Source organism: Oryx dammah, unplaced genomic scaffold, assembly GCF_014754425.2.
Source record: "Oryx dammah isolate SB20612 unplaced genomic scaffold, SCBI_Odam_1.1 HiC_scaffold_21, whole genome shotgun sequence".
NCBI lineage: Eukaryota > Metazoa > Chordata > Mammalia > Artiodactyla > Bovidae > Oryx > Oryx dammah.
The window spans coordinates 7,727,215-7,751,103 of record NW_024070205.1 but is presented as its reverse complement, the minus strand read 5'-3'; the positions used below and the strand labels follow the sequence as shown (position 1 = coordinate 7,751,103).

The following is a 23,889-nucleotide window of genomic DNA, read 5'->3' as shown; positions in this document are numbered from 1 at the left end:
CCTGGAGGAAGGAAGAAGGAACATTTTAAGCAAGATACATACTTGACTAAATAGGGAGAGAATAAAGCAAGATTCTTATATTCATTTTTGATAATGGATTAGTAAATCAAGTTTGTCAAACTCTTTCATGTTAAGGTTGTGTTAGCCAAATTTTAAGTTATAACCAGACCAAACATTGACACAGGAGCATTCACAATACAGCCTAATTCCATACCACATTATTTCAAATATTCAACGAACCTAATTTTTGAGTGGGGTAATCACAGATCTTTGTCGGGAAAATACTTTCAAAATGTAAAATACATTCATGCAACATATTACAGCAGAGAAGTTGGTATGACAACATTTTAAATGAGGGAAAATAGAAACTCAGATGAACATAATATATATGGCATTTATTTTTAGAGAAAAAGGACTCGAGGCTGATGTGTTAACTTGCTATTTGAAATAAAAAACTCTAAGAAAGAGCTAAGCAATCAAGGAAATGGAGATCAGATCAGAAGCGACAGAAACACTGCTGGTTTTGAGTGAAGAATCCAGGAATGAGGTTCATCTGATGCGTATAATGACAATGAAGTCATTCAGGATGATGATAAAAGGCAAGAAAGCTTACCATACACAAGAATGAAAAATGCCACCACCTAGGACTACCCCTCTACAAGTACTTAAAGGTCAGTCTTATTTCATTTAGAATACTGACAGGTATACTAGGGAAATATCTTCTCAGACTCTCTTTGCCTTAACCCTATCATTGTAAAGATAGTTTGCAGGGAAATATTTGAACAATAATCTAAACAAATTTTCAGGAATAATAAAACTAACATAACAGAATTTATTTATTATACCATGAAACACTTTGGAAAAGTTACGTTGAATGTGAATGCAAAGAAACTCATAATTAAATATTACTTTTAAGTTCTTCATTAAATATCTTTCTTTTTAAGGAAGCACAAGTAAAAAAAAACAAATCAACAGCACTAATCCTAGCTTAATCTTGCTCTTCTTTATCACTATCACACTTTAAGATCTAATCTATGGGTACTGAAACACTACTGCCAATAATTCTATATAATGAGCTCCACATTCTATACCAATGCGTCTAAACAGAGAATTTCCTGGGAAGCTTAATAAAATTTAGATTCTTGGGCTCCACTCCAGACCAAATGAAACAGAATCTCTGGAGGTGGGGCTTTGGAATACAAATTAAGCTCTCAAAATAATTATTAAACACAACAGTTTGGGAACCACTGTTTTAAATTTTGCCCTGGGAGAGTATGTCCTGCGATGGGAGTGTAATCTGTATTTGATCTCTAAGATTCAACTCAGGCATTCTTTCCTCCAGGAAGATTTTTCTGCTCCATGTTATTCCTTTGCTAAACTTATTCTGTGGCTGTCTTTCCACTTTATCATGCAAACTCTGTGAGGGCAAAGACTTTGTCTACCTGATTTATCATCTCTCCATTTGTAGCACTTAGAAAAACACATGGTACATAGTAGGTACTCTTATATATATGAAATGAAGAATAAATCCATGCACAAGTTCATAAATAAATGTTGAGATATATAACAGTATTATTGACTTCTTCTGTATAGGTAATTTAGTTTAATTCAATATTTATAGTGTGCCTACTATGAGCAAGGGACATACAAAGATAACAAGACAGGACATTAAGTACTGCTGAGAGGAGAGATGCATATAATAAAATTAGCCGTCATCCAGTTAAACCTTAACAAAGGGTAGAGAAGCAACATAAATTAAAGTGAGAGTGCAGAGGAAGACAAGAGTCTTTCTTCTCATCATCAGTATGGGCAAGATAGATAATCATGGATACAGGCTATCCACTTCATAGGGCAGAAAAGTGAACGTGTACAATAGAAATATTTGGATTCCCAGTAATGGACAAGGAGCAGAACAAATTGATTCATACATTTTCAGAATATAAGTAAGTATAGGCTAAACTGGCAGAGTAAATTAATCCCCAAGTCTTTGAAAATATAAGCCATCTACAAAGTATGTCACAAAAGTACCATTTGTGTCCTGAGAAGGAAAAAAACCCTCTGATCTTTTCTTCTTTATCTTGTAATTCTTTTTCCAAGCTCTGTTTGTTTTGGTCTTCTTTTTTTTTCTAGTTCTGCCATCCAACTAAAGTGTGTGGGGGGTACTATTGATGAATATAATGTTGTTCAGTTTTTTCTTGCAATTAGTTAAGAAGGATACAATTGTAATATGTATAATATAGGTTTCAGAGTAATTTATATGTGGGTCTTAATCCCAGTTCTGTTACTAAGTCTGCTTAACTTCTAACCTGCAGTTTTATCATCCATAAAATGTTGATAATATTACTTACCTCATATTACCATTGTAATATGAGAATCAAAATAACAAATTATTGTGCTACATCTTAGTAAACTATAGCAGTTACCAGCATCATTATTATCCATTTTGGGGAACACAGATGATGTTTTAAAGTTAATCTAAAAAAAAAGTACTCTGTTTAACTTTGTGCTCAATATTGAGTTTTGTTGGTGATGATGACGACACAATGGCCGCTTCCAGTGCAGGCCATGGGTGAACTGGCGACAGTGAAAGGAAAAAGAAAAAGGGGGAAACTTTGGAATAATAGCTCTCAATGAGAAAAATCTCCATGAGTGGACTGTGTAGGCAAACAGCAGTTTCAGAAAGTGGATTTGAATCATTGCTATTAACAGCTGGATGGAGACCTTGAAAAATTTGTTGGTGACTACTGTTCTAGTTTCCTTTGAATTTATACTTCAGCCTCTCTCTCAATCCCCTTGAAAAGCTGTGATGTCATTTGAGCTCCATCTTCATCTTAAAAAACACCCTCAGTTGCATGAACTCTTGTGCTGTAACAAGTTTTGTAAGCATTACGTTTCTGACTCACTTAACAAGTGAAGATGAGGAAGGAATCAAGACAATGATGTAACATATAACCCTGGGCTTCTGAAGTGGACTGGATGAAAAAGTCCACCAGGCCCTAACCTGAAACATGTTGCTATAACTAAGGGTAGACTAGATATTTTGTCACTGGTTTTTCTTTTTTTAAAATTGTGATTCAACTTATTATTTTTGTCACTAAGTTCAACAATATCAAGAATTCGCTGAATGCGCGGTAAGAAAACATGCAAAGAAACTTCACACAAAGTGTGAACAGTACAGAAGACACAAAGATTACAGAAGAAAACTTCCTAAAGGTAAGAGGATATACGAAACAAATTCTCTACTGGTTTAAGATACACTTTGCTTCCTGGGCAGTAATAAACAACTACATTTTGCAGCTCATTTGGGAGACAAATAAAACCTGTAATCCAAGCTCAGGAGCTCCCATGAATGCCAGTCAATTGCTGTATTTGGACTATCTCATTTTATTACAAAACTTAGGGGATCTGAAGAGAACAATAAGAAAGTGGGTTGTCTTTCTCAAGTTGCTCAGACAACACCTGCTGCCCACCACTGGGCCCCTATTTGCTTTAATTGCTAAGATATAAGATTTTTCCTTTAAGCTTTCATGCAAATTTAAGCTCACAAAAGAGCAGCAGTACAGTCTTGTACATTAGATTCAGCAGAGTAAGTGGGTCTCTTGAGCCCTATTTAATCTTTTTCTAAAAGAATAGACAAATTTGGGGTAGTAATTACTCTAAGTTGTGTCAATCCAAAGAATAAAAAGATACATATTTTGCTGTGTGTGGAGGAGAATGGCAGCAAATAGCACCCCAAACCAAATATAATTTCTAGTAAATATACAGAGGAGAAAAATAATCCATCAACTTTGTAAATGCATTTCTATTTAGTTATCTGAAAAAAGCCAGGGCACCTGCATCTTTACAAATACACACATATATGTATATATACACCCATATACACACATATATATTGTGTGCAGGTGTGTACTGGGTATAAATACCCATACACATACTTCATAATCTTTGAGGACTTGGCAGCTGGGGCGGAGGTAGGGTCCTTCTTAAAATAAAAAAAAAATTGTTGATTAAATTTTAGGCCATTCTGGATTTGATCCTTAGACTAGCTAAACCTCTAAGGATATATCCAAGCACACACACACAAAATTCTGGGCACAGTCTGAAGAAAGACAGATTTAACAAATAACATCTAGTTAGTTCTTTACTTGCTGAAGGAGAAAGCACCAAGCTGGTCTCATAATGTGTTTGACTAGGCTTTGTTACAGCTGCAAATGAGACTGATAACTCTTTTAATTATTAGGCCAATCCTGGTTGTTAGCAGTGCACTTAGTTGTTTCAAAGCCAAAAAAGTTGCTTGCAGCATCAAATGCCTAAATCCAATTTCTCAGTAAAACCTACAGCCCTCCTTCTAATCTCTTCCCATATCTGTTCCTAAAAATACTTTCATGAGATAGTTTGCCATTTGATTCATGTTTTAACTTGTAACCTAACGGAGTCACAAAACCCTGGAAAATGCTCATTAATGTAATAAGAGAATTGGGTCTTCCTGTTACTGCATCTCTGTAACACACATTCTTAAACCCCAAGTCACCTGATACAGCATTTGTCTTGTATCATATAACTCATGTATATGAATGCAGAGAGCTGCCATTTTTTTAAACTAAAAAATATTAGGAGTTCACTGTCTTTTGGATTTCTTTTAAGGCCTTTCAGTACAGCCAAGCTGAAGTAATAATATCTATGCATTTTTTTATTATGGTAATAACAAGTTCTAGCTTACAATAATACATAGTATTCAGTTGGGACTAGGAACAATGATATACTGCTTTTGAATAACTGGTAAATAGTCTGTTTTGTCTAATTTAACTAGGAATTAGAAAGAGAAAAAAGAAAATATTTTTCATATATACAAAACATATTCTATTTAATAAAGTATGTGCATAAAATTATATATTGGGTAAGAGGCAAAATTAAAAAGAAAACAGCTTATAATATTCCTGATAATTAGAGTTCCTAAATATAAAAACAACAAATGCCTTGCCATTTAAAAAAATTAGCACATTATACAACTTTTACATACTTCAGAGGAAATAAAGATCTTGTGACACTGTTCTGAGGAATCTAATCTTTACATTTATAAAAATTGAAGGCCTAATTTTGCAAATACAACTTTCAAGCTGTATGAGCAAATTTAACTCACATGGAAGGCACAGGATGACATCACGTTGAAGAACGTATCTGTAAATTTCATAAAATCTAGTCACAAGTTACTAGAAACATTTTAAGGAATCTCAGAACTGTTTATGCTGTTCTGATTCAAACTTAGAACTGACGAGTCTTTATATCACAAATACAAATTGAAGTAAGAGTGAAGAAGAAGAGAACTGTTTCTTATTTGAATGCTACCTGCTTTATGCAGTGTTGGTTAATAAACACTCAGAGCAGATGATTAAAATTTCCTTTAACTTGAATTGTTTTCAATTTTCAACAGCTTATTCACTATGTATTATTTTAGTTTGTAAAAAAAATGTACTTTCACATTACTACAATTTTAAACAGTCAATCATTGAAAGAGATTTTTAAGTAAAGTCCTGCTCTATTAGCTTCCTACATTGGAATACAAGAATACAGGAAGTGCTTTCAACAGAAAGTTACATGGTTCTACAGTACAACCTGTCTAGGAGACTTGCAAAGGACCAGTACAGTGACTTGGTCTCTTTGGATCAGGCAAAATCAGAGGCAATTGAAGAAGTGAACTTTTCTTAAAATAATACATAAAAAAATTCCCTTATGAAAATGAATACTTGCTTGCACTTAGATTTAGTGCTATTGAGAAGAACAGAGGCACAACAAAAAGGAAAATAATCTGAAATAAAACAATTTAAAATGTGACTGAAAGCCTTCACCATTAGCCTTGACTGATGCAGGATGACTTTCTCATATTAGAGAACATTACACACACTGGGGACAAGCCAGTTTTGTGGATAATATGTAGCGTGACACTAACAGAGCGCTGCAACTAAAAATTCTGATTTTCAAAATCATTTATAATCGTGACTTTTCATGATATTACTGGCTCTTTTGCTACAGTAAAATTAACTTCACACCAAAAGGATGCTCTGAAAGCTCTGGAGCACTGTTAGTTTAACAAAGAGGATGCAAGTTTCTCATTTTCTCAAACGAGCTCTGCTAGAGACCCATCTTTTCTTCGTTGATGTCAGTATTAGACGTTCGTTCCATAGAATTTAAAGCTTTTGGGGAGAATGTTACAGATGACTCTTCAAAGACTAGCTCTTCTAACAGTGCCTAGGTAACAGTAACGCTGCACTCAGAGATGCTGCTGCCTTGAACTGGAATTGCTCCTTCCTCCTGGTCATCACGACTCTAGCAATGCATGCCATCTACAGACTTGCTGTCCTTTTGACTCTTTCATTTCAGTCCAGTGGTTGAGTTCCTCTTCTCCAGAGCTGTTCAGACCTAAGGAAACCCAGCCTATCATCTCTTTCCTTTTCATGCTGCGTTTGTTATACACGGACAGTATGAGTGTCACATCAGAGAGCTGAAATAGGGCCACTTGAAAAACAAACGTTTCCTTGTAGACCGGATTTGGCTGCCCTCTGCGGATGGATGTCTTGCATTTGGACATCTCTTGGCCCATGGAATTCAGTAGGGTTAATTTAACATATGTATCTACAGAAAAAACAAAGCAAAACATACCACAAATATCATTTGAAACAAACTCAAAATGTCTTTCTTGTAACACTTGATGAGGTTAAGTATTCATACTTTATAAGGATATGGTGTATACCATGTTTAGTAGAAATCTAGTAATTCCATTTTGATGTAGAAGATCATAAAATGTGACAAGTACAGAGAATGCTAAGTAGGCATAAAATCTTTGGGGGGCAATAATATCTTAACCTCACTATTTCTAGAATTTAAAGGTATACCTCATAATCCTTCCCTTACCCTGACCCCCCACCCCCGCACCCTGGACCTCCCACTACCCACCCTGCCCATTCCCACCCCCATTTAGATTCACTAAGCAGGACATCATAGCATTAATAAACACTTAGCAAGCTCAGTTAGCCACAACACTGTAAAGCATTCCACTGTGTTTTCAGAGTGTAAGAATAAACAAACAAATAGAAATGAAGGCAAATGGTAAGGAGGAAAAGAGAAAGACAAGAATGCAAAGATGACATCGAAACAGCTTAGGATGAAATGTCAAAAAAATCTCTGCATGGATGTGGTTTTTAAATACATTTTTAAAACATTTCAGGGCCAAAATGAAGCCAACTGCACTAAAGACTCAACATTTAGCAAATCAAGTAAAACTTTCTCCTTGGTTTCATGCAAGAGTACATTTAATGTGCTTTTTGGATGGTTAAAAATAAATACTACAGGATTCCTTTTTGGCACAATTTAATGTGAAGTTTTAAGTATGGTATCTTAACTATTTTCATGAATTATGATGTGATGTTTAGTGTACCGAGGGAAACATAACAGTTCATTGCCTGGTTACTTAGGAGATAAACCCTCATTTCAAACAACTGTGTTTCCAATTTCTTCAGAACTCATGCAAATGACCTTCAGCATGTAGATCCATCATGTGTACTTCATCTCAAAATTTCAATTAATTTTATGAAAATTTCAATATTTCTTAATGAAATATCTGTTTCTACATGAATCAATATAATGAATAAAAATGAAAACCTTTAATTTTAAAAGTTTTGCTAATTTTATAGATACTCTGAATACCATCATCCATAATCAGAGATAAATTCTAAGTTAGTTTTATTCAAAGTACCACAGATAATAAATGTGCATTTTTTTTGGAAATCAACATGGTGGACAGCTTCACTGCTGGCAAGTTTTAGGGTATTTTGTTTTTGCATGAAAAGACAACATCCAATTAGCCTCTACAGGAACTCACCTCGGATTATATAAACCTGTCCACCTATCAAGTGTTTTAGACAACAGAACAGTCCATCTGAGAACAGGGGGTGGAAAGCAGTAAAAGAAATAATGACCAGATGTCAATTGTTGGGTGAAGGAGGGTCAAAGGTTAGAAGTAAAGAGGAAACGCTGTTCACTGGAGTGGAAGAACAAACACTTTAGCATCTTAATTCAGGTAGAGGGTTGAACAAAGGGTATGTTGGGTAAATTTCATGGAATGAGAATTTTTAAGGTCATTGTGCAATCTTAAACAAAAATTACACTGTTTTAAAATGGGACATCTTTATAATGATATCCTTGTGGTCTAAAGCACATTGAACATAGAATCATGCAAATTATCAGACTATAAAAGACTGAATAAAAGTCATTAAAAGATCATTATAATTATTATTTTGCTAATTTTTAAAGTTTATCCATGCAATATTTAACATTTCCAACACTTTTATTAATCCCAGTGTAATATAAAATTAAGTTATGAAAAATAGGACTACTAAAATTTCTGTTCCTGAATGTTACTATTGTTCTTTTAAGACAAAAACTGGATTAGTCAGTCTATAACACAGTTCAAAGCTTAGAACCCAGGTATATATGAAGGGTCACAATCTTATATACAGTATGACAAACTGATAAAACTGTCTTCTATTTTACTTTATAAATATTTTATTTCATATAATAAAGATTAATGTTAACTTGTATTTACCTGCTAGCTACCTCCCAACTAATACCAGTAACTGTCCTAATACTGAAGCTCTTAATCTAAAATAATGGAAATTGCTATAACCTATTCTTTAACCTGAAAGATCTATTGTGTGGATGCAAATCTCTCGTGTTTATTATCCTTTCCTGCCTCTCTCTACTCCCTGTCCTTCATTTTAGTTCTGATGATTGTTTCTCTGCTTCTATCAGAGTGGCTTCAGCAAGGACAGAACGACAAACCTATCGTTTCATTCTGCTCCTTTCTAGCATTTCAAGTTAAAGATTTGTCAAAATATTAAACTATTGGCTAAAGTAGGAATGGCAAACTGATGGCTTGTTACTAAATGTAATCCCAAATACATTTGGGATTTTTTATCCCAAAATTTTATCTGTTTATCTGTTACAGTGTTTCAAAAACACTCAAAGTTTAGCAAATCAAGTAAAACTTTCTCCTGGTTTCAAGCAAGAATACAGTGCTCCCTTGCATTTGTCACAGGTCTTTCCATGATTTTATCTTTCATTTACAAATTCTGCTCATTTAAGTTACTTCCCAGGCCATTTGAGTTTCCTTTCCTAGTGTGGATTAATGAAGATAACCAAGTCACACTTCCAAGGCTGTTTAGTAATTGCTTCTTTCCTTCCTCTGAATTTTTCCTTTTGAAAGGGAAAAGGGGACAATAATAATTGCATCCTTTTTACGTGCCTTTATCTGATTTGAGTATCACAATTACCCTGTGAGATACAACCTTAATTTTATACATAAGGAAACAAACTTAGGGGAGTTAGGTCATTCGTCCAAGGGTAGAAATATAAACCTAATTTTGGCCTCCGACTTTTTAATGCAGGGACAGATACACTGTGTGACGTATGTGAGAAGCAAGGTTTCCAGTACTCCTGAGGGCACATTAAATATATTTTTATGACTTTTCACTTTGATTGAAAAAATAATTGTTAGAATACTTAGAAGTAAAGTTAACTCAAGGGTGGAAAAAGTTTCCCCTCCTCCAACAATCATTTGCTACCTGGAGTAAAATACTGCTTTCAGCAAGTTTGTGAGAAATCATGAAACAAATGTAAGGGTGCCATTACTGTTCAAGATTTCCTTTCAAATTTTGAGTTTAGGCCATCAACAGCTTAATTTTACAGAAATATAAAGAAGCTGCTACTTTCCCAGTTCATTTCTACAGATAACAATAAACAGTTTTGGAGGTATACTGTGACAATTTCTCTGTGCTTAACCCACTCCCCACCTCCTGAACTAGGAGAGAGATGAGAGAGAAGAGAGAGACGCTGATGGACAGGGTAGAGGGATGCATACCATCTAGCTTTCCTTTCCTAGCATCCAGTATGAACGTCAAACTATTCCTCATTTGTTTTGTCCTGGTTAAAAGCAAAGCATACTTCATTTAAATAAGACTCTGCTGGCAGTACTGATTTATAATTTTAAAAGAGGAAAAATGTAAAGAAACTTTTTTTTCTTAAAATTGTTAATGCAGACAATAAGGAAAAATACAGAAGGATACACATTAGTTCATAGTTCATGCAGACAGAAAACACATTCATTTTCAGTTAACAATAGCTATATATATTCCTCATCATATCTGTGGAATATCACCTTAAAAAAAGACTCATAACTTTTTCTGGTATTAGAAGATAATGGCTATGATAGGGCTGATTTATTCTGAAGATGCTGAAAAATGTAAAGTCTTGTCAGCTTACAATTAATATTTTGATTTTTAAATCTTTCTACTTCCCAAATGACTGGAAATAGAAAACATGAAATAGATTAGCTGATGATTACACCATTATCGATTGGCTAAGACTAAGTGACAGGATTGAAGCCCTAACACTTAGAATCCCGTAAGTACAGAAAACATTAGAATTAAGAAAAGTTTTCACTCACTGGGTGGCCTGTTTGCTGCCAAGTTTTTGAAGTGGCTGCCTTTTATCACTTCTGCGGATAGCCTTCCAGTTGTGGCATTATAGAGCAGACCAATGAGAATTTCTGGGACTGAGCCGTGTTCAAGAGACTGACAGGAGGACGTGCTTTCACTGCAGGACATTTCCGACACGCTCATTTGGGAGTCACATCCCTGCAATCAAAAACGAGATCTTTATAGTATTTTGTAAAAAAAGATATATTAATAGATATGTTGGTAATGCCCTGTCTGCTAGAATGAGGTAGGTAAATCATGATAAAGACAAGAGTTGCAAGCAAAATTCCCAAAATATTAGATGAGAAATATTTTTAGCATATTTTGGTTTCTGGATCTCTTTTTATCATATGACAGTCAAAGGAATAACAGGAGATGAGGTTTCATAAATTCTTGCATGTTTGTATACAAATGAGAAGAGAGAAATTTCTTAAACTCATAGCTGTTAATGAACTCTTTCCTGAATGCAAAAAATTGTTTAAAGATTTACTGACCTTAAAAGACTGACCCAGATTTAGACTCAATTACATTAAATGTAAATGTCTTAATTGTGCCTTTAAAGACACAGATTGGCAGACTTTGATTAAATAAGCAAAAAATCTGCTATTTACAAACTGATACGTAAAACACTGACATATAGAAAGTTGAATAAAAAAGGGTGGGAAATATTTGCCATGCAAATAATAAGCAAATGAAATTTGGTGTAGCCACATTAGTATCAGCCAAGGTTAGCTTCAAGGCAATAATAATTTCTAGAGATAAAGAGGTACACTGAATAATGATAACGCTTCAAATTTACCAGAAAGATAAAGTAATTCCAAATTTGCATGCATGGGCTCAAAAGCAAAGATTTAGAAAGCAAAAACTGCCAGACCTAGAAAGGAAACAGGCAAATCTACAACCAGTGGGATACTTCAGCATACTTCTTTCAGTAACTGACCAAATAAGGAGGCAAATAAATACAGTAATGGTGTAGAAGATTTGAATATCATGATAAGTAAAACTGACCTAATGGTAATATGCAGAACATCATACGCTACAACTACAGAATATACATTTTCTCAAGCACGTAGCAGATATTATATCCTTTTTTCCACAATAGACTTTCACAAAAATATGTATTAAAAAGCAAACAAATTTCAAATGATGGAAATAATTCAGAATTTTTTAAAAATCAGCTATAAATGCAAACTATCTTCTAGTGAAGAAAGAACTCCTATAAATTTGGAAATTAAGGATATAATTATAAATAACCCATGAGTACTTAAACAATAATAAGTTACTTGAAAAGATTAACAAAAATAGATAAATGTTAGTCCAATTAAGAAAATAAGAGACAAGACACAAATAAAAAAATATCAGTAATGAAACGAGACACTACTATATATTCTACTATATAGACCATGAAAAGATTTTTAAAAGAGTAAAAATAGCTTTCTTTCAACAAATTTGAAATTCTGATGTAATATATTCTTGGACTAGTACAACTAACCAAAATAGACACAAGAAGAAATACAATATCTGAACAGTCTTACTGAAGAAACTGAATTAGTAATTAAACAAATTTCCAAAACAAACAGAAAATAAAACAAAAAAACTTTAGTTGGATGGCTTCAACAGTGATTTCTAATTAACAATACTAGTCTTATGCAGGGTTTCCCTGATAGCTCAGTTGGTAAAGAATCTGCCTGCAATGCAGGAGACCCCGGTCCAATTCCTGGGTTGGGAAGAGCTGCTGGAGAAGGGATAGGCTACCCAGTCCAGTATTCTTGGGCTTCCCTTGTGGCCCAGTTGGTAAAGAAGTCTTATGCAAACTCTTTAGGATAGTAGGAAAAGAGGAAACACTCCCCCATTTCCCTAAGAAAGCAGAAAAACCTCGGGACTTCCCTAGTGGTCCTGTGGTTAAGACCCATGGTTAAGACCCACTGAACAGGGCACGGGTTCCATCTGTGGTTGGAGAACTAAGATCCCACATACCACGTGGTGTGGCCGAACAAAAATAGCCAAACCTTAAGATCAAAACCTGACAGGGCATTATTAAAAAATTACAGAATTTTCTCATTCATAAACTTAGATTCAACACTAAATAAACTGAGCAAAGCAAACTGAGCAACAGATAACATCATACTTAGTAAAAATTTTCAGTGTTTCCCCTTTGAAATTGGAGATGTGACAATGATGCCAACTATTACCACTGGCAGTCAGCGCTGCACTGGAGATTCCAGCTAGAGGAGGTCTTTAGCCTTACGAAAGGCAACACAATGCAATAAAAGGTACAGTGACTTGGAATGTCCTCATGTGCATTCTATACAGTTATGCCACCATGAAATCGTAAAAGTCTTTAGATGTGTCACAGTTGCAAAGGTAAAATTTAAGAATCCATATATTGCTATATACCAGCAACAAATTCAAAAATAAAACTTATTTTGAAATGGCATTTATTAGAGGATAAAATATAAACTATCTAGGAATAAATGTACAAATGGTATGCAAGGACTCTGTACAGAAAACCATGAATATTATTGAGAGAAATTTAAAAGAGCTGCATATACTATGTTAATGAATTATAAGGTTCAATTTTGCAATATTCTCTCCAAATTGATTAAATGTAATCATAATTAAGACCTAAGAGGCTTTTTGTGTGGAACTCGACAAACTAATTCTAAAATGTATGCAGTATATAGGTACAATGGAATAGCATTTAGTCTTAAGAAGGAAGTCTTGCCATCTGTGACAACATGGATGATCCCGGAGGGCATTATGCTAAGTGAAATAAGTCAGTCACAGACAAATACTGTGTGGTTTCCCTTATGTGAGATATCTAAGATAGTCACAGAGCACAGAGTAGAATGGGGGCTGCCAGCGGCTGGCAGCGTGGGGAATGGAGAGTTGTTGTTCAGTGGGTATAAAGTTTCAGTTATGCACAGTGAGTGAGTTCTAGAGATTTGCTGTACAATAATCAATGTACAGTTAACAATACTGTATTGTACACTTAAAATTTGTTAAAGGCTAGATATCACATTAAATGTTCTTACCACAATAAATACAAGATAGGGCGCTCTGCTCTACTGAGTATCAAAATTTACAATAAAGTTACATTATTTAAGACAATGTGATAAAACAATGCATAAAAGATTATTAAATAGAAAGCCCACTAATTAACCTACACATAATAGATGCAATTTACAACAAAGGTAGAACTCTAAAGCAGTGGGGAAAGGATAGTCTTTTTAATAAACAGTGATAGAACAACCAGTTATTGACATAGAAATAAATGAAAATTAACCCTACCTCAAAATATACCAAAAAACCCCAAATGTAGATCTGAATCTAAAAGGTAAAATGATAAACCTATACATTAAAATAAGAGACTATATTCACCATCTCAGGGTAGGGGAAGACTTCCTTAAAGAGAACAGAAAAGCATTAATCATAAATTAAAGTTTAGTGAATCTAGCAACATTAAGAATTCCTGAGCTTCAACCAAGACTTTTAAGAGAGCAGAAAGGCAAAATCATCAGGTAGGAACAGAAGTCTGAAATATACATAGTTCACAATTAGCTCAAATTCCAAATATACCTGCTCAAACACCTATAGTTCTGTAAGAAAAAGACGACAATATAAACACACTTGACAGATACTCGAACCAGCACTTTCACAAAACAAGTCAATAAAAACCCGAAATGATGTTCAACTTCATTAACAATCAAGGAAAAGGAAATTAAAACCATGAGGTAACACTATATAACAAACAGATGGGCTAAAACAATACTGTGGTTAGGACACAGAGCAACGGGAGGCCTCATTTCCCAATGGTTATAATGTAGAGCGATGCTTTCTCAAAATGTTAAAAATGCACAAACCATAATATCTGTCAACTCCATATACTTATCTCCATCAGGAATATGTGTAATGCGTGCCAAGATACATATGAAACAGTGTCCTTAGCAGCATTACTTATGATGGCCCCGAAGAGTGGACTAGATAAACAATTTGTGGTGAGTTCATAAAATACAGCAATTATACTGCCCATACAGTAATATATACACTAGACAGCAATGAAACGAATTATAACTACATTTACAAACATGATTTTGAGCGAAAAATGCTGAACCTGAAAGGATACTTAGCTATATGGTTCCATTTATTTAAATTTCGACAACAAAAGCCCAAAACAAAAACCAAAGAAAGATCAGGATAATATTAAACTTAAGTATTTCAAATACTAACTTTAAGTATTTCATGATGATGCATGAATAGATGGTAAAATGATAACAACAGTAAAAAAGTGATTAACTTAAAAGTAAAAATTGTGGTTAACTCCAGGGGTGGGGAGAGAAGAAAGAGTGACTGGAAAGGACACGGGGGTTTCTGGAGGGTACAGGCAATATCTTATTTCCCGACCTGGATGGTAGCTACATGGGTTGTACATTTCTGTCCTTTACAATTTCTACTATGTGTGTGTGTACGTGCATGCTAAGTAGCTTCAGTCGTGTCTGACTTTGCAACCCTATGGATTGCAGCCTGCCAGGCTCCTCTTTCCATGGAATTCTCCAGACAAGAATACAGGAGTGGGTTGCCATTTCCTCCTCCAGCGGACCTTTTGGATTCAGGGATCAAACCCGCATATCTTTCTGTCTCCTACATTGGCAGGTGGGTTCTTTACCGCTAGCGCCACCTGAGAAGACTTCTATGCATTTGGTCTCACAAGAAAAAAGTTTTAATGAAAGAATTACATGACACAAGGATACAACATTTATAATGATTAAAACTGAATAAAAATATGATAAAATATTTAGGATAAAATAATTATAAAAATATTTAGGGCTTTCTTTGCACATTCCTAAAGGGATTCACTCCATGAGTTAAAAGACGAACTAAAGAGCCTCTTGATGAAAGTGAAAGAGGAGAGTGAAAAAGTTAGCTTAAAGCTCAACATTCAGAAAACTAAGATCATGGCACCTGGTCCCATCACTTCATGGCAAATAGATGGGGAAACAGTGAGAGACTATTTTGGGGGGCTCCAAAATCACTGCAGATGGTGACTGCAGCCATGAAATTAAAAGACGCTTACTCCTTGGAAGGAAAGTTATGACCAACCTAGACAGCATGTTAAAAAGCAGAGACATTACTTTGCCAACAAAGGTCCATCTAGTCAAGGCTATGGTTTTTCCGGTAGTCATGTATGGATGTGAGAGTTGGACTATAAAGAAAGCTGAGCGCCGAAGAATTGATGCTTTTGAACTGTGGTGTTGGAGAAGACTCTTGAGAGTCCCTTGGACTGCAAGGAGATTCAACCAGTCAATCCTAAAGGAAATCAGTCCTAAATATTCATTGGAAGGACTGATGCTGAAGCTGAAACTCCAACACTTTGGCCACCTGATGCAAAAAGCTGACTCATTTGAAAAGACCCTGATGCTGGGAAAGATTGAAGGCGGGAGGAGAAGGGGACAACAGAGGATGAGATGGTTGGATGGCATCACTGATTCAATGGACATGAGTTTCAGTAAACCTCAGGAGTTGGTGATGGATAGGAAGGCCTGGCATGCAGCAGTCCATGGGGTTGCAAAGAGTTGGACACGACTGAGCAACTGAAATGAACTGAACTGAAAATACTATTGTTCTACAACAAATTTTTAGATTTAAAAATTATAGATTTAGATGTTTAGATTAAAAAAATCTAAATATGTCTTACACAAGTTTTCAAGTTTGAATTTAGGTTGGCTTATACAAGTAATCAAGGAGAATTAATACTTACTTGGGGATTGTATAAACTCATTGGACTAATACTGAGAGGGATAAAAGTCTCCTATTGTCAAATCTAACTCTAAACCACAGAGGAGAAAGCCAGAAAAAAAGATACATCTTATGTTCCTAAATCATGGGTACACACAACACTTAGTTTGGTATGTTTTCATGACAGTTGGAGGAGAAAACATAATTTTAGTAAGTTTCAATTAGGATATATCATCACTTATGAAAATAGTGTCAGAAACATGCTCAAGCACATTTGGTGCGTTTGCTACATTAGGCTATTATACTAGCAGCATCTGTTAGAATATTGTGAAATGCATTTATCATAGTATAGTATTTTTCATGTTAACTTACTGTCAGATAATAAGATATGAACCTAATGTTTTCTTATCCACCCATTAAGGTCATTAAGTGATGTCCCAGGGAAGTCTTGGGAAAGGTCTTTCTTGCTCCTAAGCAAAACAGCTAACTTATCTCCCCATGTACTGCTGCAAAAATGGCCTTGTCTCCAAGCCCAACAAAAAAAGAAAGAGTGGTAAAATCCTCGGTGATCACATTTTATTTCAGGAAGCCCTGCTGAAATATAGTTAGTGTTTAACAGAAAAAAGACTATTTTCTGAGGAGTTCATTCTGAATTTATACCTTAGAAAAAGTGCAAATCTCACGGTCTTTTCCACTGCCATCGGTGTACCTGCCTATCCAGGGTTGGCATCGGTGTGACAGTGCATGGAGATCACTGAGTACCATGAAAGCAGTCGAGAGTAACAATATAAATAGAGTAACTGGAGTAAAGACAATTAAATACAGATACTCTGTACTCAAGTGGCATCTTTCTTTCCTTCGACGATTCCTCAGGGCAAGTTGCTCCATTCAGCGTGCATTCAGGAATCTACCTACTCTCGCTGCAGACTCCGTCATTAATTTATCACTAGGGCTTGCCTTGGTGGCAGTAACTGCAGGTGATTAACCCAAAGTCAAACAAATCCCAATCATAATGGGGTCTACTTAAAGGAATTGTCCCACAGGCTCCCTAAAGTGAAAGTATAACTTCTTCCCATATAACATAATATTTCATTTCTTTTTCACACTTCTCTTCTTTCCTCTGGAGTCCTCTGCCCTAGGGTGAAGGATGATAAGCAATCTGTAGGAAAAAAAATGGTTTAATTTCTCCAAGAAATAAACCAACTCTATATAATGTTTACCATAAGCAGAATTAGTGCTTATGATACCCATTACATGTCCTTATGCTAATAGGTTAAAAACAGGTAGGAATTTGTAAGTATAGAGAGAAAACATAAGATTAAAAAATATAATACAACAGAACTATTAGGTAAATGTGCTGAGTTTTTTTATTAATACTAAACTGACTTCACCTTACTTGTAACCACTTCTACTCAGTATTTTTAAGGTAAAACTGCTGAACTCTATAATGGTAATTACGATGAATTTGAATATTTCACATTGAATTTATTTTTCCTGTGCCTCGAAGATATTTTCTGGTTTTTAAGGTAATTTGCACAGCATGAAATGCTTCCATTACACTTTCCTAAAAACGGGGCTATGGGGGCGCAGAGGGTGCTGAAGTGTGACCACTTCAGGGCTGCAACACTTAGGGCCCTTTCCAGCCCCAGGGCACGAGCACCAGTCAGACGAGGTAAGGAGGAGACGCGGTGGTGGTTTAGTCGCTCAGTCGCTCAGTCGTGTCTGACTCTTGCAACCCTCTGGACTGTAGCCCGCCAGGCTCCTCTGCCCATGGGATGCTCCAGGCAAGAATACAGGCGTGGGTTAGCATTTCCTCCTCCAGGGGATCTTCCCGATCTAGGGATCGAACCCGCACCTCCTGCCCTGCAGGCGGATTCTTCCCTGACTGAGCCAGCAGGGAAGCCCAACACGGGCAATTTCAGGAAGGAGGAAGCGAGAACAGCGTAACTGCGCCACGTGTGACCCCTTTTCCACTTCCACTCCCTCCCCAATCCAGTGTGAAGGAGAGTCATCCTGCATTTGGGTAGGGGTATAAATACCCATTGACTCTAAAGGATCACTTAACTGGAGTAAGCAAGGGATGGGTGGATCATTTCCATTTCAGAGTGGTATTGGAATCAGGATAGGTTCCCGTTGCAAATGACAGACAATAGCTACTGGCAGGGTTAGAAGTGGCCTTCCCAGACCGGGTCGGCCCCCAAAGCAACAGGTTATGGAGGCTACCAAGAGCTCCCTACCAAAAACACAGGAGGGACAAAGACAAAAAGCATCCAAAGGGAGGACTAAGAGAGCTGGAAGGCTGCAGCAAGCCCTCCTCCTGTCTGCATGGGGCCCTTGCACTGCACAAGGAAGGAGACTCATTTCAGCCTGCAGAACTTCCAGTCTGTCTCCTTCCCTGCAGGGAAGCCTGGTGCTGAGAAGCTTCTGGCACTTACCATCAAACTACCAAAACTTTCACGATCTGAACACACACACGGGAATTTACAGCTTTTGTAATACAACAGTTAACACAAGGGCAGCTTCAGATGCTCATGGGTCCAGGCCTCAACCTGTGTCACTAGGAAGAGTTCTCTCCCATTCCTTGGATTTGTTTCCCAAATTTGGCCTTATTCGCAGGTAGACTTTTTGCTCCAGGCTGCCAGATAGTTTTCAGCAGCTCTGAGTATTTTGGGAAAGAGGAAGATAGCATCCTGATTGCTCCAACCAGAATGAAGTCACTTCAAAAGAAAAGGGGCAGGTTGGTCTCCCAAGCGAAATCTGGATACTGTGGCCACAGGAAGACAAGCGAGCCAGGCAGAAAAAACAGATGTCTACTACAGAGCCTGTTCAATTGAGCTGTTCACCCTGCATTTTCCCCTGTGACCTTCAGTGAGGACTATCACTTCTGCTATTGCACCAACCGTGACTACTTCCCTCTGTCTCTTTGCTTGGTTTGTTCTGAGGTCATTAGCTTTGCAAGAGCAGAGAAAAGGAAACGATGGTTCAGAGAAAGGGAATGTTACTACACTCGTGGAGCAGAGTTCCGATATTCAGGTTAGCTAATGAAGAGTGGGGAAAAAAGGGGAAAATTCTCACTTTCTCTTTCATACAGAAAATTTTTTCATATTAACACTGAAGATGTACTGATAAGATTTAAGATACAACAAAAATTAATTGTAAAACAAATAAAAACAAGATGTTTTCTAGTACCAATACTTGAATACAGCATCTTGTGGAAATGGTCATAAAAACTCCTGTTTTTATCTAAATTTCTATATGCATATGTAGGTATGTATAAATATATGTACATATTCTTTTTTGCTACATTCAATTTGAACATATTTAATTTGGCATTTCTGCATACATGCTTGTGAAAGCTTGCTTTTGAGCTTGTGAGATTGGTTTTTATAAACCAAAAAATGTTTCCCATGCTCTCGAACAATTCCTATGCTACATAAACTATTTCAGAGTATACAAAAGAAAAGTACCCTTCTCTTTTGAGATGTATAACTTTGACACTAACTGGATAAGAAGAATATAAAATTATAAACAAATCTCACTTATAAGCATATATGCAGAAACTCCAAGCTAAATACTGTATTAAATTGAATTCAACAACAAAAACTACGTATATATATTTCATCAAACAGGTATTATTCCAAGAGAGTTATGTGTTCATTGAAGTTGCCTTTGAAACTCAACCATCTTTTTTCTTTCTTTTATGAGAATCTGTTTAGACTGCTGATTGAAACTTCTTAATGGTAATAAGTCATCTCAAGTTTTCTATTACTCCTGAATCACTTTTAAGAAATTCATATTTTCAAAAAAATTGCCCATTTCATCTAAGTTTTCAAATTTGTTTTTCTAGAATTATTCTCTTTATGATCCTGAAATTTCCACTGAATTGATGATTATGTCCCCCTTTTCACTTAGCATAATGTTTTTCTTTCCTGATCAATATCTCCAGAGGTTTATCTAACTTATTAGCAATTAAAAAAACCCAGCTTTTGTTTTTCCTAAAACCTCTTTACTCTTTATCTTTCATTAATTTCTCCTCATTTTCCTTTTCTAACTTCCTGTGTTGAAGAATATTTAACTCATCAATTTCCATTCTTACAATTATATTTAAGACTATACATTTCTCTGTAATATCATTATATCTGTAGGGCATAAATTTAATGTGTTCTCATTTTGTCTGGTTCTAAAACTTTCCAATTTCCATTATGCTTTCTTCTCTGACCCAGAGTTAAAGAGTTTCTTGTTTATCTACATATAGATTTGAGGGATAGGCAGGCATGAGGCCTTCCTCTTTGACCTCTCTTCCTATTACTCTACTCCTCAATCATGGACTTCTAGCTAAATGGGCCTCCTTGCCCTTCCCCAAAAACATCACACACACTCTGGGCTCGCAGGATGGGCTGTTCTATCTGCTCCTAATGTTCTTTCTCCAGATATGCAAATGACTAACTCTTTAGTTCTTCTAAGTCTTTGCCTACAAGTTGCATTGCCTATGGTGACCTTTTGTTTAAATCACAACTCCTTGCCAACTAGCACTCTTGACCCTGCCCATCCTTTTTCCCCATTCACTTATCATTATAACCTTCTCACATACTGTATACTTGTTACATTTACTGTATCCCAAGTCTTCCCTCTCCACTAATGAATTAAATTCCGTGCAGGTAAAATTTATGTCTACTTTTCATTAATGTACTCAGTACACAAAACCACCAGGATGATGCCTGGCATATAATGTATGTGTGTGTCAGAGATATTTGTTGAAGGAAATTCTAATTTCAATCAAATGTGGTCAAAGAATGAAGTTTATATATTAATTCCTTGTTATTTGTGGAGAATTCCTTTGTGGCCTGACATATGTACGGTTGACATTTGTAACTACTCTACACATGCTTACGTTTATTAAGTAGAGGTCCCATACATATACATCAAATTAAACTTGTTATACATTAAATCAAATCAGACCTTCCATATCTTTGCTAGTATTTTTCTGCTTGCTCTATCTCTGCTTATTTAGGTTTTCTACACACTTAATAATCTCTCAGCTCACAGTTACTTCTATCTTATTTCCTTCTTTTGAATTCAATGTTCTTCCTCTACAAGTACAAGCTTGAGTAATTATCCCAGCAATGAACCATGAGTGCTAAACTCTCTTGGTCTTTGCTTGAAAACACTGGAATTTGCCCCCTTCCTCAGCAATAATTTACGTGGCTGTAAGATTCTAAGTTGGTAGTTTATTTGCTTTGGCTCCATACAGATATTATACCAGTGCCGTTTAGGGTTTAGGGCTGTTGAGAAGCCTTCTGTTAGACAAACTATTGTTCCCTTCCCTTCCCTCTGTGCTTGTTTTTATCATTTTGTCTTCAGTGTTCATCCTATCACTGTAACCTTTTTAGATGTGGTTTCATTTATGATAATCTTGCTTATTAGCACTTGCACTTTTTCAATTTGATGATCTATGTTTTTCAAATGTTTCCTCTTACTATTTCTAGTCTCTCCTTCTGGAGTTTTTAAAGAAAATATATTTTAATATTCTCATTCTACTCTTCATTCTGCTTACCATGTTATTCATATTTTTCATTGATTCTATTTTTAATGACTCTATCCTTCATTCCAGAAGTTCCATATGGTCATTATTTAAATCTGCCTCTTTTCCCATATTGTCTTGTTCTTTCCTTGTGGTTTCTGTTACGTCTTTTAGTTTTTTGTTCATTTAAAGCATATTTATTTTATAACCTCTTCCATAATGTCTTATTAAGTTGAAAGGACTGTTGCTGAAGCTAAAGCTACAATACTGTGGCCACCTGATGCATGGAGCCAATTTCTAGGAAAAGACCCTGATGCTAGGAACGATTGAAGGCAGGAGGATAAGGGGGTGGCGGAGGATGAGGTCAGATGGCATCACTGACTCAATGGACGTGAATTTAAGCAAACTCCAGGAGATAGCGGAGGACAGAGGGGCCTGGTGTGCCACAGTCCATGGGGTTGCAAAGAGTCACACATGACTTAATCACTGAACAGAAACAACAACAGCAACAACAGTATCCTATTAATTTATGTCCTAGAGATGCCAACCTATCTATTTTTTGGGCCTGCTATCATCATGGTGGGTTATTTTTTTCTGCCTATACTCCTTTCTAAAGTAAGTTCATCTTTAAGCTGCTAAGTCGCTTCAGTCGTGTCTGACTCTGGGAGACCCCAGAGACGGCAGCCCACCAGGCTCCCCCGTCCCTGGGATTCTCCAGGCAAGAACACTGGAGTGGGTTGCCATTTCCTTCTCCAATGCATGACAGTGAAAAATGAAACTGAAGTCACTGAGTCGTGTCCAACTCTCAGCGACCCCATGGACTGCAGCCCGCCAGGCTCCTCCGTCCATGGGATTTTCCAGGCAAGAGTACTGGAGTGGGGTGCCATTGCCTTCTCCTTCATCTTTAAGAGGGGTTGTTTTTCTTTGTTGGGAATTCTGTATTACTTAGGTTTGGCTACCTGAACAAAATAAGATGTTATTTAAGGTTTGGCTACCTGAACAACATAAGATGTTCCCAAGAAGTAGTAGGGAACAAGATATTTGTAGAAAACCAACAGTAGCCATTACACCCCCATAGCCAATATTCATATTCTCAGCTTATTTAATAATTTTTGGAAATACTCATATGCATCTTACAATCTTGACTTAATTTATTTGTGACCAGACTTTTAGGCTACTTGCAAAAAAGTAATTAACAGAGCAAATATTGCTTTCTTTACCTTACTGAAGGAAACTAAATAGAATAGAAACAAAACATTTTGGAAGTCGGCGGTATAAGAATCTATTGAATGTGTGTTCTGCACATAGCACTCTTCTTGGGGAGAGATGAACGAATCCTAACCCAGGCGATGCTAACACATCATCAGAGGTTTATGGGAGAATACAGCTAGATCTGATCAACTCTGGAATATCAAAACCTATATTCCCAAGAACAGATTTTGAAGTAGGCTCTAACAGGATTTCAACAGGCACAGGAAAGGGCATTTCAGACAGCAAAGTGAGCTAAGGCCCAAACGTGGATAGTACATTTGGTAAAAAAAAAAAAAAAAAAAGATCTGGTGTAGCTGGTGTATATGGGGAGGGATAGAAAATGTAGAAAGTAAGACTGAAGCCAAATTTTACTCACCTAACTAGGTGAACATTTCCATCATAAACTATAACCTTGCTTTGTCTTTCTCGCTAGATTTCTAAGTCTGTTGAAGGTAGAACCTTTGTTTTATTCGTCTTTTATGTCCCCAAATTAGCACAGTACTTCTCACTCAGCAAGCACTTAACAAATATTGTCTAATAAAAAGAATAAGTTGTGAAAAACATGAAATGTGGGAGTAAGAAATACCGGACCTGCTCTCTAAGCAGTGGAGAGCAAGAGAGAGAAGAGGCACTGTGAACTGGAAGCAACATCTCAGGTTGATGCCTTAGATAGCAGATGGCCAAACATGGGCATGACTGAGTGCTTGGGCAGTAGTCATGCTTTGCTTTGTTGGGCTAGTGACAGATAGGTCTCTCCTTGAGAAGTACCTGTAGTCTGTCTTTGGGTACATTTTACATTTTAAGCACAAAAACTGTTAACTTTTTACCTGGTAGGAAACATAGGCTTTAAAA

At 36.2% G+C, this 23,889-nt stretch overlaps 1 protein-coding gene across 1 annotated transcript in view; it reads right to left on the bottom strand.

The window, feature by feature from the left end:
- Positions 1-5,796: 5,796 nt before the first annotated feature.
- SYT14 (synaptotagmin 14) overlaps positions 5,797-23,889 on the bottom strand; it is a 180,339-nt gene continuing 162,246 nt past the window's right edge. The window contains exons 6-7 of the mRNA XM_040263096.1: positions 10,499-10,688; positions 5,797-6,630 (exon numbers count right to left, since the gene is read on the bottom strand). Coding sequence (XP_040119030.1) covers positions 6,317-6,630; positions 10,499-10,688 — 504 coding nt within the window. The 3' untranslated portion in view covers positions 5,797-6,316. The remainder of the gene's footprint in view (positions 6,631-10,498; positions 10,689-23,889) is intronic.